The 19,057-nt window shown below is 42.6% G+C and overlaps 2 protein-coding genes across 2 annotated transcripts in view; both read right to left on the bottom strand.

Annotated features, from left to right (window-relative positions):
* Positions 1-19,057, bottom strand: part of PPP4R2 (protein phosphatase 4 regulatory subunit 2) — a 411,406-nt gene that overhangs the window by 87,940 nt on the left and 304,409 nt on the right. The gene's annotated exons all lie outside the window — the stretch shown is intronic.
* GXYLT2 (glucoside xylosyltransferase 2) overlaps positions 1-19,057 on the bottom strand; it is a 97,663-nt gene that overhangs the window by 18,244 nt on the left and 60,362 nt on the right. Inside the window, exons 5-6 of the mRNA XM_049643171.1 lie at positions 2,669-2,920; positions 1,436-1,559 (exon numbers count right to left, since the gene is read on the bottom strand). Of these exons, the coding sequence (XP_049499128.1) occupies positions 1,436-1,559; positions 2,669-2,920 (376 nt within the window). The remainder of the gene's footprint in view (positions 1-1,435; positions 1,560-2,668; positions 2,921-19,057) is intronic.

Here is a 19,057-nt window from a genome sequence, read left to right as displayed (position 1 = left end):
TCAGCTCCATGCTCCTGGCCTAGCTGGAACCATCTGCTTTCTCCCCCTGGGAATTTGGAATTGGGATGGAATTGGGGGTTAATCCTTCCATGTGGCTGCACCTGGAGTATGAAGCCTTGGTACTCTACTTTGAGGCCTGAGGAGCAGAGAATGAGGTCCACAACGAGAAGAATAAACAACCTCAGTGGGAGAAAGCAAGTCCGACCTGGGATCCTCATCAATTTCCCTGTCCTGCTTCATGTTCCGGGCTGAGTCTGCTGGCCTTCCCGCCCTGGTTTCTAGCAGACATCAGTTTGCTTATAAAAAAGTATCCTTTGTGCTTGGGCTAACTTGGGGGATCTTTTATATGCAACCAAGAGTCCTAACTAATACATCAACACCTAGAAAAAAAGATGAAATCTGCTTATGAAGAAAAGGAGGAGATACAGACCTTAAATTCCCTGTTACTGTCAGAGGGAAATGGATTAAAACAGGCCACCAGTGAATGGCCAAGACATTCCCTTCATCAATGAATTAGTAGTGGTAATTTTCCCCAGAAACTCGGTTTCAATCTGCTTTTTTTTCTTTTCCAGGATTTGCTCCATTTAGATCCAACGACATACGACATTAGGTTTTCAGAGTTTTGTTTAAAAAAAATTGCAAGTACAAAGTAGGCGCTTCCAAGGTGACATGACAGACAGAAAGAAGTCTTTATAAACAGGAGTCTCTACTTCAGGATTTTTTCAAAGAAATGGATGGAATAGGTCCAGGTGAGGAGTGCCCTTTTTCTCCCCCAAAGGTCTTTCTCAAGAAGAAAACATGGTTTTGATTTTTAACAACATAAATAATGGTTTTAGCAAAGAAGAAAGAGGGAAATTTTATTAGTTTTAGGTGTCGACAACAGCCAAGAAACATAGATCAGAAATGTTCTTCTCCCTCCGTCCCCCAACTCCGCCAAATCACTGATGTAACAATCTAAGAACATCTTTTGCCTCCCGTGAAAAGAAAAAGGAACTGGGGAATCTAAGTCCTTATTTTAGGCTCATTTAACTCCCAGACAAGTCACTTAACTGTAGGGATCTCAAGAAATCAATTCCCCTCAATCTAGCCATTGTTCAGCTGTGGAAGGCCTCGTGCCTAGCCTATAATGTTGTCATTCAGTTCTGTGCCCTGCCATTAGTTTGGACCACACTTCTTAGAAGAATGGTGTGGCAAAAATCGAAAAGATATTCTCAAAAAACGGAGTCCAGTGTTGGAGGTTTCAACATTTGGCCTTTTGTGTCAGAAGTGTGTGGGCTGCCTCTGGGAGAAGCCCAGGGGGTGAATGAAAGGACGCACTTCACAGGGGACACAGGCACAATTCAGGCTCAGTCAATAGCAGACCAGGCTGGAATGCGCTCTGAGGGGCAAGGTGGGCGGACTCCTACACAAAGGGCATTCTCGCAAGAGAGCCTACCTGGATTGAAATAAAAAATAATATTTAATAAATCCTGGTCTCCCCATGTGATGGCATTCTTGTACTTCTGGTACAGAGGGTACAACATGTCCTCCCAAGCCAAGCCTGTTGGAATCATGCTGTTCTGGAAAAGAGACAACCATTAGAGTGGCTGAGGCAAAGCAAATACATTTTGTCCACTGAGAAACAGTGCAGAGGACCCCAAAGCCCCCAAGCCCCCCTAGGAAGCAAATAGGAGGGGCCCTGCTGGCCTCAAGACATAGGACAAAGCAAAACTAGGGCTGGAAACTGTAGAGTTTTGCCAGATGGGGTAGCACATAGATACTAGATGGGCCAGGAACCACTAGTTGGGTGGTTCCAACTATGCCCAAATTGAAACTCTCTTTCTTATGCTTAATTCCTGCCTCAGAGGGGAAGGAACAAAATACAGATGGCAGAGTTAAGGTATCTAAGGGAAAACACCTTCTCCTTGTCTTAACATAATTTACTTTTAAAATAAAAGCAACACATTTATAGACTAAATATTCAAATAGCACACAAAGATAAAATTAAAAAGTAAAAGTATTCTTCCTCCATCCTCCTACCATTTCCACCCCCACTCTTCCCAGAAATATCTACGGTTAACAATCAGGTATTCTCTTAGGTATTTCTTCTGGAAATTTCTAAGCCATAAAAGAGATCATACTTATGGTACCATGCTTTGTTGCATTTTAACTTTTTTCCCTTAATATCTTTTTAGAGATCTTATGTATCTTACCTATAGATTGATCTACTTCTTAATTAGAGGATGATTTTTTTTAATTGACTAGCTCTCTACTGAGGTTCATTTAAGTTCTTTCCAGTTCTCTACTAGGATAAAAGATGAGGCCATGAGCAGCCTTGTACAAATATCTCTGTATACATATGTAAATATATCCCTAGGATAATTTCACAAAATTTTCCATGGTTTTTGAAGCTTTGGGTAAACACAGAATTCAAACATTATAGAATTCAGAAATGCAACATAGCATTCTTGAATAGTAACTGTGCTGTAGCTTTAAATACCATAAACACCTGGGCTCTTCCTGAACAAACATTTCATAACTTTGCAAATATTTTCCTCTTCCCTGGCTCCTTCCTTCCTCACCTACAAGCCCCTTACTTCCAAAAGCAGTACATTGACAATCTAGGAACATCACTGTTGAAATGACAAAATCCTGAATTTTAAACATGAAATATAAAGTATTTCCTTACCTTAAACTGGGCACTTCTTATACGAGTTAAATTCATCAGCATGACTCCTGAATTAACTCCCGCAGAGCCATAGAAAGGGTGCCGAGCAAAGCGGCTGTACCAGCCAATCTTGGGGATTTCATGCTCAGGGGCCATGGCTGCAAGCTGGGTGGCATTAAACTGCCTCAGAAGCTTCCATATGTCATCGACAGGTCTCAGAAAGAGAACGTCGGTGTCCACATAGAGAAGTGAATCCACATCCTTTAAAATCACCTTTGTGTGTTGGGGGGGGGGCAGGGAGGGGAGAGAAACCAAAACAAAAACAAATCAGAAACAGAGGAAGTAGGCTGATATGTCAACAGTGCCATCAATTTCACTGGTCAAGGCTGAATTGCACAAAGGGTGGTACCACTCTTAGCTTCCATTCCTCCTTTGACTCCAAGGATACATATTAATTGAAGGGTAGAGACTCAAAGGAAGATAAACCTTCATTTAGTTTGCTTCAATTCTAGGACCCTAGACTGTATTTGGGAAGGGTTGAACTTTCAGTCCATCAGCATATGGACTGAGGGTCTCTTGTGTACTTTCATCCTTCAGTGAAGCCATCTGTCTTTCTCAGTTTTTCTTAGAATGAGGGTCTGGCATTGGACAGCCTGAAGTGGACAATCCCTAGACTAGCTCATGCCAGGCTTTGGGGTAAATACTCTCTGTCTCTGGATCCATTTCTTCTAGTGCCGATGGGTATAACTGCACCTTTTTGAATAAACATTTTCAGCTAAGATTTAGTCTCGGGAACAGGCGAAACAAATCATTGGCAAGCTTGGTTTGTAGATCAGGGATTGGCAAACTTTGTCTCTAAAGGGTCAGATAATAAATCTTTCAGCCTCTTTCAGTCTCTTCTCAGGGCAACAATACAAGTCTGCCATGGTAGCATGAAAGTTACAACAATGCATAAAGGAACGGGCACGGCTGTGTTCCAATGAAACTTTATTTGCGGACACTAAAATTTGTATTTTATAGAATTTTCAGATGCTACAAAATCTTTTGATTTTTTTTTTAACCATTTGAAATTTAAAGCCATTCTTGGCTCATGGGCTGTGGATTTCAACCTCTATTGCTGTTCTTTCAAGCCAGCCATCTAATAAAGCAAATGAATTCTCCTGTCCTAACTGCTTTGCTTACCAGAGTTTTGCCTTGGAGTTAGAGATTTCAAAGCCTTAGTTAGTAATAGTGTTATTTGCCTTGTTTTGCCATTATTCCCCAAATTTAGTGGTAGCTTAATTAAGGAAGGATTTGAATATTCCTGTATCCCTGGCCTAATGTTATCCAAACAGCACCACAACACCTACTACCATAGTGACACTTGCAATGGGGTGAATGTCTGTATCTTCAAAATTCACCTGCTAAAGCCCTAACCCCCAACGTGATGGTATTTGTAGATGGGGCCTATGGGAGGAAATTAAGGTTCAATTAGGTCATGAGAGTGGGGTCTTCATGAAGGGATGAGTGCCCTTATAAGAAGAGAGGCCAGACACCTTGGTCTCCGTCTATCATGAAAGAAAATAATGAGAAGCAGTGTCTCAAGCCAGGAAGAGGTACTTAAAACCCGACCATGCTGGCACCCTGATCTTTGACTTCCAGCCGCCAGACCTATGAGAAAAGAAATTTCTGTGGTTTAAGACACCCAATCTATGGTATTTTGTTACGGCAAGTCGACTAAGACAATATTCCATTGGAATCTCCAATATTTAAAACTGATGAACATGTATGTGCACTATACGATGTAGGTATCATGCAGATTTCAGATTTGAATGATTTCAGAGCTTACGTGATCAGCCACAGGATTCAGCTTTCTTTCTCATCTAGTAGAGGAATAGATTTTACAAACCAATAAAATGAAATTAAGAATAACGATCACAAAAAAAATTAATAATAATAATGATCACCTATCATTTCTTAAAAGATTATCTTGACATCCATCTTAACCACTTGACAATCTCGATTTTAGAATTAAGATGAATTCTTCGAATTGAACACACAAACTTAAAAACTCCCCTACCTTATCCTTATTTTTTCTTATTTTCCCATGGAAAAGTAAAAAAATTTGCCACAGATTAGCCTCTGTTTGATAATTTTTTTTTTTAATTACAGTTCCAGAGTATGGTGGAGCAAGGGCAAACTCTCTACAAAAGTATTAGTAAATGCATGTTATGATAAAAATTATGAACTACATGTAAATACAATTATGATGTCTTGCATGTCCAACACAATGCCAAGGGCTCAAAATTCTGCCAATTTATTTTACTGGGAAGAAAAACTAAAGCAAAATAAAGGGCTCTGCCCAAGTTCATATGTCAAATAATGCTAATGATGGCTGCATTTTGGCTAATAAGGTTATAACAAGATTAAGTCACTTTCTAGAATGTGTTTTCAGGGAAAAGAGACTGTATGGTGTTCCAATATAAAGCTAACTTAGAATTACAGAATTCGAGAGGAAGAGAAACCTATTTAAACCCATGTGAAATAGTACAAATTTCTCTTTATGGCTGATTATCTAATAAGGCCTGAATAAAAGCTCACAATGTAATGTTTTAATAAATTAAGGGTTATGCAGTCATCTTCCCAAAAGAATCAAGCTTGGTGATTTGCACTTGATCTTAGCCAAAAGGCTAAGAAGTGATAAGCTTGCTGACTTGATCACCCTAATTTTTTTCTTGGCCTTAATCATTTTTATTAAAGTTATCATTACTTTCTTCTTCAAAATGTTACCACTCCTCATCAAAACAAAAAAGAAGAAAACAAAAAGACTCTTCTGAAGAAGGTCTGGAAAAAAAAAAAAACTAAAAAGATCTGAAAAATGGAGATATTCCAACATGAAGTTACAGGCAATATCTTTAATCAAGAGAGAAAAAGGCAATAAAAGTTGTATCAGACATTTATAAAATGAGAATAAACTCACTTACATAGGGTAAAATTTTTATTTAACCCATATCCAATTATTTGATATGAAAGACTGCTCCTGTTTTTTATTATTAGAAACAACACTACAATAGGTGCCTTTCCAGGGAAATTTCTAAGCACATAATAAGGCATTTCTTTTTCTCCTTTTTTTAATTTAATTTTTTCAAGTTTGTTGGTTTATTTATTTATTTATTTGGGGGGGGGGTGTGGAATGAGCACGAGTGTGGGAGGGGCAAAGAGAGAGAGGGGAGAGAGAGAATCCCAAGCAGGCTCCACGCTGTCAGCGCACAGCCCCAGGTGGGGCTTGAGCTCATGAATCTGTGACATCATAACCTGAGCCGAAACAGAGACTTGGCTGTTTAACCAACTGAGCCACCAAGGTACCCTGGCATTTCTTTTTAATGTAGCAAATATTTACGCAGTTCAAAATAAAAATATCCTGAAGTAAATTTATTGACAGTTTATTCTTCCTTGTGATTCTGTCACCAACTCCCTTTCTTAGAGGTAACCGCTGATAATGGACTGCCCTTTGCTGTGCCAGAGATATTTTATGCATGTATAGAGCTATGCATGTACAATCCCCTTTCATGCTACAAATGGTAGCAGAGCATACACAATGTTATCGGCCTGCTATAAAAATAAATAAATAAAACAGTCATGCAGGAGGACTTGACGTATCAGCACACAAAGATTTTGTTTATTGTTTTTTACTTATTATTATCTACTTACATGTTATAGAACATTTAGGTCATTTTCAAGCTTTTGTTATGAAAAAAAAGTGTCACAGTGAGAAACCTCCTCATCTTAACCCATTTCCAACATACATGAGTTTCTCTGTAGGGTAAATTCCTTAGTCAAAGAGTACATGCATTTGTACGCGTGATACATATTGCCAAACTACTTCTCTAGAAGTGGACCCCTTTGGACTTCAACCAGCAAGGTGAGAGGGTGCCTTTTTGATCACACTTCAGGGTCTGGGCCTACACGGAGCACACCTCAGGGTTTCAGCCTTGCAATTCATTTTAGTTCATATTTTCTTGCAAGTCTTGCCCTGGAGGACTGCCTGGGATCGTGCACTATGGCAAGAAGTGATGCGTATCTGGAAGACCAATGAGAAACATTTATTTTTTTTTATTATTATTATTATTTTTAAAAAAATTTTTTTTTTCAACATTTTTTATTTATTTTTGGGACAGAGAGAGACAGAGCATGAATGGGGGAGGGGCAGAGAGAGAGGGAGACACAGAATCGGAAACAGGCTCCAGGCTCCGAGCCATCAGCCCAGAGCCTGACGTGGGGCTCGAACTCACGGACCGCGAGATCGTGACCTGGCTGAAGTCGGACGCTTAACCGACTGCGCCACCCAGGCGCCCCTATTATTATTTTTTTAATGTTTATTTACTTTTGAGACAGAGAGAGACAGAGCATGAGCAGGGAAGGGGCAGAGAGAGACACAGAATGTGAAGCAGGCTCCAGTCTCCGAGCTGTCAGCACAGAGCCCGACGCGGGGCTCGAACTCACGAACCGTGAGATCATGACCTGAGCCGAAGTTGGACACTTAACCAACTGAGCCACCCAGGCGCCCCGAGAAACACTTAAGGACACTTGGATTCCAGTGCTGGCACCACCAGATGGCACCCACACAGGCCCCAGATCCGAATGCTTCATAGGTGGAAACCCTCTACAAACCTTCTCCAAGCCATATCTAACCCCTCCTCTGGTTATGTGTGATTCTGGAGATGTGCTTCCTGGACTAGGACCAAGGGACATGGAAGAAAAATTTAGGAATACATTTTCTAGCTGCTAATTCTGGAAAACTTGCAAGTCTTCAGTTAAGAAGGCAAAGCCAGGGGCGCCTGGGTGGCTCAGTCAGTAAAGCATCTGACTTCTGTTCAGGTCATGATCTCGTGGTTTGTGAGCTGCGTCGGGCTCTGTGCTGACAGCTCAGAGCCTGGAGCCTGCTTGAGTTTCTTTGTCTCCCTCTCTCTCTGCCCCTCCCCCGCTTGTTCTCTCTCTCTCTCTCTCCCTCTCTTTCTCTCTGTCAAAAATAAATAAAGCATGAAAACAAATTTTTTTACAAAAGGCAAAGCCAGTTCAACCTATGCTACAGATTGCAAACTAAGGCCTGTGGGTCAAATTCAGCCAGTGAATGGATTTTTAAGAAAATTTCATACATAGCCTTTTGAAAAAATTGAATTAGTTACCAACATTTTTTAAAAACTGAAGGTTTCTCAGAAATATCTGCATTTCTGTCTTAAAAGAAATCGACGGCCCCAGCAAGAACAGCCTGCATCCTACAAGGGAAAAATCTGCTGGTGCTGGTTTACAGGCACTCCTTGCATTTCCTGCTCATTTACACAATAAACATTGATGGAGGGTCCACTAGGTGCCAGGGGTGACCAGCAGTGACCAAGACAGACAAAAATCTTTGCCTTCATGAGGGAGTCCGATAATAAATAAGATACATTATACTGATGATATAGTATGTAAGCAGGAGAAGAATAAAGCAGGGAAAGGGACCAGGGGTACCAGGGACACAGGGAGTTTGCAATTTTGAATCGGGTTGGAGAGAAAGTGTTGCTCAGAAGGGGTGAGCAAATGGGAATAAAGCAGGCTGGCACACTTCCAGAACAGCTGGGGACCAGTGTGCTTGGACCAGGGCCAACACACGGAAGAAGAGTCAGGGAAGGAGACAGAGAGGTACGAGGGCCACTTAGGGCTTTGTTTGCCCTGGGAAGAACTTTGGCTTTTACCCTGAATGACATGGAAGCCACTGACGAGATTCAACAGAAGGGTGACACGATCTGACTCAGAGAAATGGTCACTGTGGATGTTGCACTGAGAACAGATGACTGCGGTATGCAGGGGAAGCAGGGAGACCAGTTAGAACACCATTTTTTTTTTAATTTTTATTTATTTATTTAAAAAAATTTTTTTTAACGTTTATTTATTTTTGAGACACAGAGAGACAGAGCACGAACAGGGGAGGTGCAGAGAGAAAGGGAGACACAGAATCGGAAGCAGGCTCCAGGCTCTGAGCCATCAGCCCAGAGCCCGACGCGGGGCTCGAACTCACGGACCGTGAGATCATGATCTGAGCCGAAGTCGGACGCTTAACCGACCGAGCCACCCAGGCGCCCCAGGACACCATTTTAATAATTCAGTTGAGATGTGACGGCGTAGTGGCAACCCAGCAAGGAAGTAGTGGTTGAATCCTCCATGTAGTTTAAAGACAGGGCCAACAGGATTTCCTGATGGACTCTACGTGTCATGTGAGACAAGGGAAAAGTCAAGTGCAAGTCCAAGGATTTTAACCTGAACAAAAGGTACCACAGAGTCACCTTTAACTGAGATGCCACTTGATATGTGTCATTCCCGAGTTACCTGTCTGGCCCTCGCAGGGCAATGGCCCATTTGTGACCGTTGAAGCCTAGTTCCTTCACTCCCTCCTCTGCATCAGCGCTCCTTGAAATGTAAAGAAGCCCATGGGTGCTCTTGGGAGGGGATACATGGATGGTGGGGGGATGTCTGGGGCAATGGTCAAATCATCTAGTGCTTGACCACAGTGGTGGTTACAAGGGCGTGAGCTTATTAAACTAAGCATTTAGAGTTTTGGTAGGTAGGCCCTATTTCCAAACAGACACACAGAAGCAGCCCTAACGATACACTTCGGAGAAGGGACAATCCTTAAAATCTCCAGTCTGGTATTTGTGCGTTCAGTTCCTGGCAGGATGACCTCCTAGCCCTGTGACTTTGGACAAGACCCTCAGGCTTTCCAGGCCTCAGTTCCCCATCTGTAAAAACTGTAAAGCAGTATCACCACCACCACCCTTGTCCCCAGGTTGTCCTCACGACCCAGAGAAATAACACACACGAGGTACGTGGTACAATGGCTGGTGGACAGTAAGTACTCCATAACTAACAGTGCTGTTACTGTAAGAAGGCTCTTGTTCTCCCTCGTCAGGCGTCAAGTGTAATTAGCCACCATTCCTAGCAATGCCCACAGCCCTTCAAAACACGTCAACCACAAAAAACCTCTTACACAGAGTAAGGCAGAGAAGAAACGAAGTTTTTGAACTTTCTAATATCATAATCTACTTATTACCTTGAGGGAAAACAAGTCCAGAAGGCCTGTTTACTCTTTATCTGAAAAAAACAACAAAACACCAGGAGAAAAGGAAAAAAAAAAACCTCACTCTTTCTGTAACAGTGTGTCTCTGGAGGCTAATTCTGCAGCAATGATTGCGGGTATTAATTTGAAGAAGATCATTTGGCCATGATATAATGGGAAGAGGAATATTTACCAAAAGGATGTAAAATTAGCCATTCTAATTCCCTTATGGAAATCAGTCAGTGCTAGAAATGAGGCTTTTGTTTTCTTAGGAAAGCGGGGCAGATAGGGAGCACACAATAGCTATTTGTACACGATCCTGCGGGTGTAATGGGCACTCCTGGACCTGCTCCATTCACTGCCTCAACCTGCTGGCTCCTTGTGCTTTGTGAGGACAAGAGGCTGGCCACAGGCAACAAAATTCTCAAGGGCTCAACAGCTTACCTTCAAGTTTGTTTTGCTCCAGTCCTGTTCTGACTTTGACAGTACAATTTGGCAGTTAAAAGCTTTGGGTTTGAAGTCTAATTACAGTAGCAACCCCCCGCCCAGTCCAGGAGGGATAGATTCCCAGACCCCTGGTGGGTGCCCGAAACGGTGGATAATACTGAGTCCCCTATTTATATTGTGTTTTCTCCTCTGTATATATATCTATGATAAAGTTTAATTTATAAATTAGGCACAGTAAGAGGCTAACAATAACTAATAATAAAATGGAACAATTATTACAATATACTGTAATAAGTTACGTGACTGTTGTCTCTCTTAGGGGTGCCTTGGTGGCTCAGTCCGTTAAGTGTCCAACCTCGGCTCAGGTCATGATCTCATGGCTTGTGGGTTCGAGCCCCGTGCCGGGTTCTGTACTGACAGCGTGGAGCCTGGAGCCTGCTTTGGATTCTGTGTCTCCGTCTCTCTCTGCCCCTCCCCCCCTCAAAAATAAAAATAAGCATCAAAATATCTTACTGTACTCTCCTCACCCTTCTATGACAATGTGAGATGATAAAACGCCTATGAGATGACATGACGGGAAGTGAGTGACGCAGGCACTGTGACGAACCGTCAGGCTACTAAGGACCTCTGGCCCTATGTGAGAAGGAGGACTACCTGCTTCTGAACTGAGGCTGAACAAAGGAAACCGAAACTGCAAAGAGCAAAACGCGGATGAGACAGGATTACTGTATTTGAAAACAATTCAAATCCCGTGTCTGCTACTAAGTGTGTGGTCTTGGGCAAGCCACTGACGCCTCCTAAGCTTCAGTTTCTCATCCTGTGAGGGGCATAGGTAGCCCACTTCATAGCACTGCTGGGATGATGAAATGAGACGGGGAGTGCAAAGTGTGCAGCAAACACATAGCAGGCACTCGGTCAATGTTGGCAGTCCATGCTCTGCTCAAGGGCTAAGATCATTGGTTCACAGTGTGGGGTACAAGTACCTGGCTATCGCAGTAGCGGCAGTTGTAGAAGTAGTTATCGAAAGAACGAGGCATATCCTCTGTTCTCAAGGAGGTCTAATGGGGGAGGCAGGTAAAAGGCAGAGCAAAGTGAGGTGTGGGGGATGACAGGGGTAGCACGGAAGCACACAGCAGGGCCCCTAAACCAGTCTCCGGTGAAAGCAGGGAAGACTTCCCAGAAGAAGCAGCATCTCTGCTGAGCAATAAGTGACAGGGCAAAGAGTTCTAAAGGTAAGTGGAACAGCATGTGAAAAGGTCCACAACAGAGAGAGAGAGAGAGCATGATGCAGAATGGGATGGCAAGGTGCCGGGTGGGGCTGAAGCTGAAAGCAGGAAAGCCAGGCTGGTGAGCGATTAGACTAGCAGAGTGAGCAGGGCCCCAACAGAAGCTATGCTGACTGGATCCTGAGACCAAAGGGGAGATGTCAAATGATGTGAACCATGGGGGCGCCTGGGCCGCTCAGTCCATTAAGCGTCCGACTTCGGCTTGGATCATGATCTCACAGTTCCTGAGTTCGAGCCCCACATTGGACTCTGCTAACAGCTCAGAGCCCGGAGCCTGCTTCAGATACTGTGTCTCCCTCTCTCTCTGCTCTTCCCCTGTTCGCACTCTATCTCTCTCTCTCAGAAATAAACATTAAAAAAAAAAAAAAAAAAGATGTGACAGAAAACCCAAGGTCAGATGCTTCCCTTTCTACTCACATTGCCCATACCAAACCCTAGAGAGTTCCATCAGCTTTTCCTCCAAGAACATGTGAATCTACCCTTTACTCTCCCTCTCCAAGGCATGATTACAGCTCCCCCAGAAGTCTGGAAAGGTCTGTTTGCTAGTCTGTGTCCACACTTATCCCCCCGGAATGTATTCTTCACAGAGTATCCAGAGGGATTTTTAATCTTTGACCCATGGGTTATTTACAAGTGTGTGGTTTGATTTCCAAACATTTGGGATTTTCCAGATTTCTTTGTTATTCATCAGAAAAAAAAATTTCAATGTTTATTTCTGAGAGAGAGACACACACACACAGTACAAGTGGGGGTGGGGCAGAGAGAGAGGGAGACACAGAATCTGAAGCAGGCTCCAGGCTCTGAGCTGTCAGCACAGAGCCTGACATAGGGCTGGAACCCACTAACTGTGAGATCATGACCTGAGCTGAAGTCGGATGCTTAACCAGCTGAGCCACCCAGGCGCCCCATCTCTTGTTATTTATTTCTAACTTAATTATCGTGTAGTCACAGAGCAGCGTCTACATGGTTTCAGTCCTCTCAAATTTATGGCCCAGCATATGGTGGATCTTGGTGAATGTTCCCCATACATGTGAAAAGTAGGTTTACTTTGCAGTTGTTGGGTGGAGTATTCTATAAGTTCTGTAGCTGTCAACTTGGTTTGATACTGTTGTCAAGGACTTCTATACCCATCCTGATTTTCTGTTTGTTTATTCTAACCAAAGGAGCCCCATGGAATTTTACCTCCAGACATTAAAGAAGGGGTAGAGAATTGTGAAATTACTGCAAATTCACTTACATCAACAGATATGATGAAGTCCCAGTAGTTTATTTTTGCTTTTGTTTCCCTTGTCTCAGGAGACATATCTAGTAAAAAGTTGCTTTGGCCGATGTCGAAGAGGTTACTGCCTATGTTCTCCTCTAGGATTTTAATGGTTTCTTGCTTCACCTTTATGTCTTTTTAAAACGCTTTTTTAAGTTTATGTATTTATGTATTTATGTATTTATTTCTTAAATATATTTTTTAAAGTTTATTAATTTATTTCAGAGAGACAGAGACAGCATGCATGGGGAAGGGGCAGAAAGAGAGGGATACAGAATCTCAAGCAGGTGCCATGCTGCCAGCACAGAACCTGATGTAGGGCTTGAATTCACGAAACTGTGAGGTCATGGCCTGAGCCAAAACCAAGAGTCAGAAGCTTAACTGACTGAGCCACCCAGGAGCCCCATGTTTATTTTGAGAGAGAGAGAGAAAGAGAGAGAGAGAGAGAGAGGGCATGCATGAGGGGCAGAGAGAGAGAGGAGAGAAAGAATCCCAAGCAGGCTCCATACCATCAGTGTGGAGCCCGATGTGGAGCTTGAACTCACCAACCTTGAGAAAATGACCCGAGCTGAGATCAAGAGTCAGACACTCAACCTACTGAGCCACCCAGGCGCCCCCACATTGAGGTCTTTAATCCATTTTGAAGTTCACTCATATGTGGAATTTAAGAAACAAAACAAATGATCCTTGGGGGGAGAAAGGGAGAGAAAGGCAAACCAATAAACAGACTCTTAACTACAATGAACAAAGCGATGGTTACCAGAGGGGGCGTGGGTTGGGGGGATGGGTGAAATAGGTGATGGGAATTAAAGAGGGCACTTATCGTGATGAGCACTGAGTGTTGTAAGTGTGAAACTACTAAATTGTACCCCTGAAACTAATATTACACTCTATGTTAGCTAACTGGAATTTAAATAAAAACCAAAAAAAAAAAAAAAAAGAATGCAGCTATGATTTGGGACCATCACTCATTTTCACATTAATCAGTCAATCATAAAAAGGGAAGTGTTGAAGTCTCCAACTCAGCCTGTGGATTTGTCTATTTGTCTAAGTATGTTTTTGCTTTGGAGCTTTGGAAGTTCTGTTACTCATTTAGGTGGGTGACATCTTCCCGATGGCTTGATCCTTATACCATTATGAACTGCTTGGGAGGCTTTTTCAAAAAATCTACTTTAGAGGATACCACTTTCCTTCTTAAACCCCCTCAAGACTTGTCACTGAACTTTAAGTAGTCACAGACATACCATCGCCCATAAAAGGCCCTGGAGAATGGACATGCTCTGCTCACCTCCAACCTCGTCTTCTATCAGTGGTGTTCTTTCACCTCCTAGCCTAACCTAAGGTTTTTCTGGCTTCAGGGTCTTAAACTTTTCATTATCACTCTGTTACTGTCAAAGTCAGCAGAGGCTGGGGAGTGAAATAACTTACTACAGAGCCAATAAGCTCTTGATTCTCTTCCTACATATGGCCAAGGTCCCCTCTGTCGGAGTCCTAAGTCTTTGCTGAGACAGGCACTAACACATAAATCTCTTCTTTCAGAAGGAAAATAAATGGAAACTGGGGACTTCTTATTTACCAAGGAATCAGCTTTGGGAATGTTCTCTCACTACATTCCCTAAGTTCTTGACATCTGAGGTAAAGAAGATAAGGTCTCCAAATATGCTTAAAAAGAGCATGTTTATTTGGGCACCTGGGTGGCTCAGTCAGCTGAGCACCCGAATTTGGCTCAGGTCACAGTCTCACCGCTCATGAGTTTGAGCCCCACATTGGGCGCTCTGCTATCAGCACAGAGCCTGCTTTGGATCCTCTGTCCCCCTTCTCTCTGCCCCTTCCCTGCTTGCTCTCTCTCTCAAAAATGAATAAAACATTAAAAAATTCTTTAAAAAAGAGCATGTTTATTGGCTATGAAATACATGTGCAGCCTCTGATGCTTTCGTCAGTTTCAAGGTTTGTGAGCTATTGTTTTAGATAATTGCTTAAAAAATCAGAACTATGATTAGTGTGAAAATGGATGATGTTCCCAGATCATACGTGCTGCTGTAAATAAGTTAGCAATGATTTGATGTTTCTCCCCTCCTTGGGAGCCTGTCCATAAAGCTCCATTGAGTTTCTGTGACTGGGAATAAGCAACTTCCCTGGCCTGTCAGTGAAGCCTTCCTCCATGGGAAGCAGAGCTTTCCACTCACTGTTCTAGAACACCCAGTTCTGACTTATCCTTCAGATCCGAGCTCAGATGGTACCTCCTCAGTAAGGCTTCCTGGAGAACACCCACCCTTCCCCCTTCCCAGTCTCCTCATCACAACACCTAAGAACCCTTTCCCACCACTTCTTACACCAGTGGCCTTTGTTGAATTATTTTCTCATTTACTGCTTGCTTCCCTGATTAGAATAGAAGCTCTGTGAGGGCAAGACCCTCTGTGTCTACTTAACTTCTGAAGTCCATGTACCTAGCATAATGCCTGGTATAGAGATTAGGCATCCAATAAATATTTACAGAAACTAAGGAATTCAACTGCTGACCTGCATCAGAACCACTGTAAAACTTGAAATGCTTTAAGGCTGATCAGTGGATAAGACAGGTCCTGAGAAATGAGATGGTCTGTGAGCAAATGAAGTCTCGAAGACCCAAGGGGTCTAAGCATATAATATAAGACAGCTAGGGGCTAAGCATATAATTCCATTCCCTTACCTCTCAAGCATCTCTACAACGTCCTTAAAACTGAAGGAAAGGTAAAGGAACCAGAGGGGGGAGGACAGAACAGAAGGAAAGACAAAGGAGCCATTCAGATCCAAGTAGAACCAAACTCTAGAGAGGGAGCCTTTGGAAAATGCCATCAACGATAATCAGAAGAAGGTAAAAACATGTAAAGAGGGTTAGAGCAGGAGGGGGCAACAGAGAGGAGGAAAGGACAAGGTTTCAAGAAGTAGAAAAAAAGAAATATTTTTTGGCCAGGTGAAGAAGACATCTATGCATATGAAAAATAAGAGACCTGCTTATGACTAAAATAGCCACAATTCATCTAGTCAGAATCAGCAAGGCACAGACCCTGTATTTACTAAATCAGATCATGAGTGAAGAAATGGTGCTCCCGTGGAAAGGCACAGGAAAGGCAGACACTATTTTAATTTCTTTTTAATGTTTTTATTTATTTTTGAAGGAACGAGAGAGACAGAGCATGAGTCGGGGAGGAGCAGAGAGAGAGGGAGACACAGAATCGGAAGCAGGCTCCAGGCTGTGAGCTGTCGGCACAGAGCCCAATGCGGGGCTCGAACCCACAAACTGTGAGATCATGACCTGAGCCGAAGCTGGATGCTCAACCGACTGAGCCACCCAGGAGCCCCAGGCAGACGCTATTTTAGTGTGGGAAGATGGAACAGCTCTGGAGACGGATGGAGGTGCACAGCCCTGCATGTACTCAGGGCCACAGCACTGGAGGCTTAAACACAGTTCCAATGGTTAAAAGCATTTTATATTGCATATATCTTACAGTAAAAACAGGGGAAAGGGAAACACAGGCACTGTTACCACGCCTTTGCAATTAAAGTGTGGTTTACACAATGTACTCCGTGGGGTTACTTAACCTATTTCTACCTTGGTGAATTTTCACTTCCCTAAGCCAAATACACTCAACGCATTTTTCCAAGGTATTCTTTCATTCTTTCATTTCCACAGTTCAATCAGGTCCCTGTCCTTTTTTTTCTCTTCTTGTTTTGAAATATCAGTCGTACAGCACATTCTCCTCCAGGCAAGATGTCTATCAAAGCTGACCAAGAGGACATCTCGGGGCAAGAAAGGAGCAAGAGAGAGCAACCCCTCCGCTACCTGCCTCCAGCTCTCTTAACAGAAAGTCTTCCCCTGCGGGGGGGGGGGGGGGGGGGGGGGGGAGGTGGGGGGTGGCTGAGCAGATTCTGGGAAAATGTTTGGTGACCCCTGCCCCTTCTCATTCTACAGGAAGATCAACTGGATGGAACAGAGCTTCTAAGGTTTTCTGGACCTTCCGCGCTGGGACCAAAATTCCAGTCTCCAAACGAAAAGAAAAAAGGAAAGTACACAGCAACATAAATCTGCAACTTGATAAAAATAAGTAAAAATAAGTACTCTTTTCCTCCACCATTCTGTCACACTCCTTTTGAAAAAAATGCACACTGGACCTATATTGAAACAGGCTATTACAGAGACAAGAACTTTTGAGGAAAGAGAGAAAGCTGAATAAAAATGAACATTTCCACCAACGTCTGGGTAATCTGGGAGGTCCTCTAGTAAAGAGAGGTGAAAATCTGAAGAATGAAAACTGATCAGAAGGGGTAATAATAGCCTGAGACCCATGTAAACAATAATCCCATAAAATAATTAGGTAGGTAAGATACTATTCTGGCTAAATAATTATAATAATTATAAACACTCATATAGCACTATGTGCGAAGCCCTGTTCCACCAGCTCAACCTAATAGGTAGTAGTATTAGTATTATTAGTAGTATTAGTAGATAATAATAGTATTATCTATTTATAGATGAGGAAACTGAGACACAGAGAGGTTAAGTTATTTGCCCAAGGTCACAGAACTCTATGAAATAATGAATCCACAGATTTTTTTTTTTGTTAATAAACTAATTTACAAATGTAAAGGAAAAATAAACTAATCCCTTTGTTTACTCAATACCCATTGCATGTTAAGCATCCTTCTGGGCATTTCATATACAATGGTACCTCAAAAACCTTGCTAAGGTGGTATTATTACCCGCATTTAACAGATGAGCTTGAATAACATACCCAAGGTCACTGCTGAAAAATGGCAGAGTGAAACCAGGGTTCTTTGATACCAAGGCTCATGCTGATTTTCACCTAATGCTAACCGTACATGCTCACGTGACTGGTGGATGTGGTTAGTCACAGAGTAGTTGTTCTTGAACCTCCGTGTACCTGAGAATCATTGATGAAGTTTGTTTAAAATGCAGATCCCCGGTCCCTACCCCAGATTCTGAATTATTAGGTCTGGTGTTGGCGCCTGGAACCAGTGTATATGTATGTATGTGTTTTTAAATGTTTTATTTTATGACCATTTTAGACTTTCACAAAGAGTTTCAAAACGAGTCCAGAGAGTTCCCACGTACTCATCACTGAGCTTCCGCTGTGTTGACGTGTGACATGACCACCGAGAACTTGTCAAAACTAAGAAATTAACCTTGTACAACACTACTAACTTAAAACTATAGAATTGACTCTGATTTTAGCAGCTTTTCACTAATGTCCCTTTTCTGGTTCAAAATTCAATCAAGGATCCCACCTTGCATTGAGTTGGTATGTTTTCCTAATTTCCTCCAATCTTTCCTTGTCTTTTCCTTAGTCTTTCCTTGTCTTTTCATGATCTTGACACCTTGGAAGAGTAGTGGTCAACCACTTGGTAAAAGTCACTCAATTTGCTGTCTGGTGTTTTCTCATGATTAGATTGAGATTATGCATCATTGGGAAGAACACAGCAGAGGTGAAGTGCCCTTCTCAGTGTATCATATCTGGGCATATATGATGTTGATATGTATTACTAGTGATGTGATCCTTGATCACTTGGTTAAGGTACTGTCTCCCAATATTCTCTGCAATAAACATATTATTTCCCGCTTCATAATTGCCAAATATTCTGGAGGAAATGCTTTGAAACATGCAAACATCTCGTTTCTGGTTAAAGTTTCACCCCCTAATTTTATTTTATTTTTTTTAAAGGAGCATAGATTATTTGAAAAAAAATGTTCTTTAGTGTTTATTTATTTTTGGCAGAGAGAGAGAGAGAGAGAGAGAGACAGAGCATGAGTAGGGGAGGGGAAGAGAGAGAGGGAGACACAGAATCTGAAGCAGGCTCCAGGCTCTGAGCTGTCAGCACATGACCCCACGCGGGGCTCGAACTCACAGACTGTGAGACCATGACCTGAGCCAAAGTCGGACGCTTAACCCACTGAGCCACCCAGGCGCCCCTCACCCCCTAATTTTAGATCTTACTTACAGCCATTAGTACTATGGCATTCTAATGGTCATTTTCTATTTTCCACATTCTTTCTACAAATGTTAATTCGAATTCTTCTGAAGGGAAGAGCTGTCACTTCTCCCCATTTATTTATCCATTCAGTTATTTATTTATATTAGTATGGACTTATGGAAAATTATTCTATTTCAGGGGTTATAGGTCCATACTGTCATTGCTTATTTTGTTGCCCATGCTGTTCCGAGTCTGGACATATGGGGCTCTTTCAGATTGCTTCCCATGCCCTTTCAGTATGACTCCCTCCCTCCCTCCATCGCTCCATCCATCCCTCCCTCCATCGCTCCATCCCTCCCTCCATCGCTCCATCC

The sequence above is a fragment of the Panthera uncia genome, chromosome A2 (assembly GCF_023721935.1).
Source record: "Panthera uncia isolate 11264 chromosome A2, Puncia_PCG_1.0, whole genome shotgun sequence".
Taxonomy (NCBI): Eukaryota; Metazoa; Chordata; class Mammalia; order Carnivora; family Felidae; genus Panthera; species Panthera uncia.
Note: the sequence above shows the minus strand (reverse complement) of the source record. Positions and strands in the feature narration are given on the sequence as shown.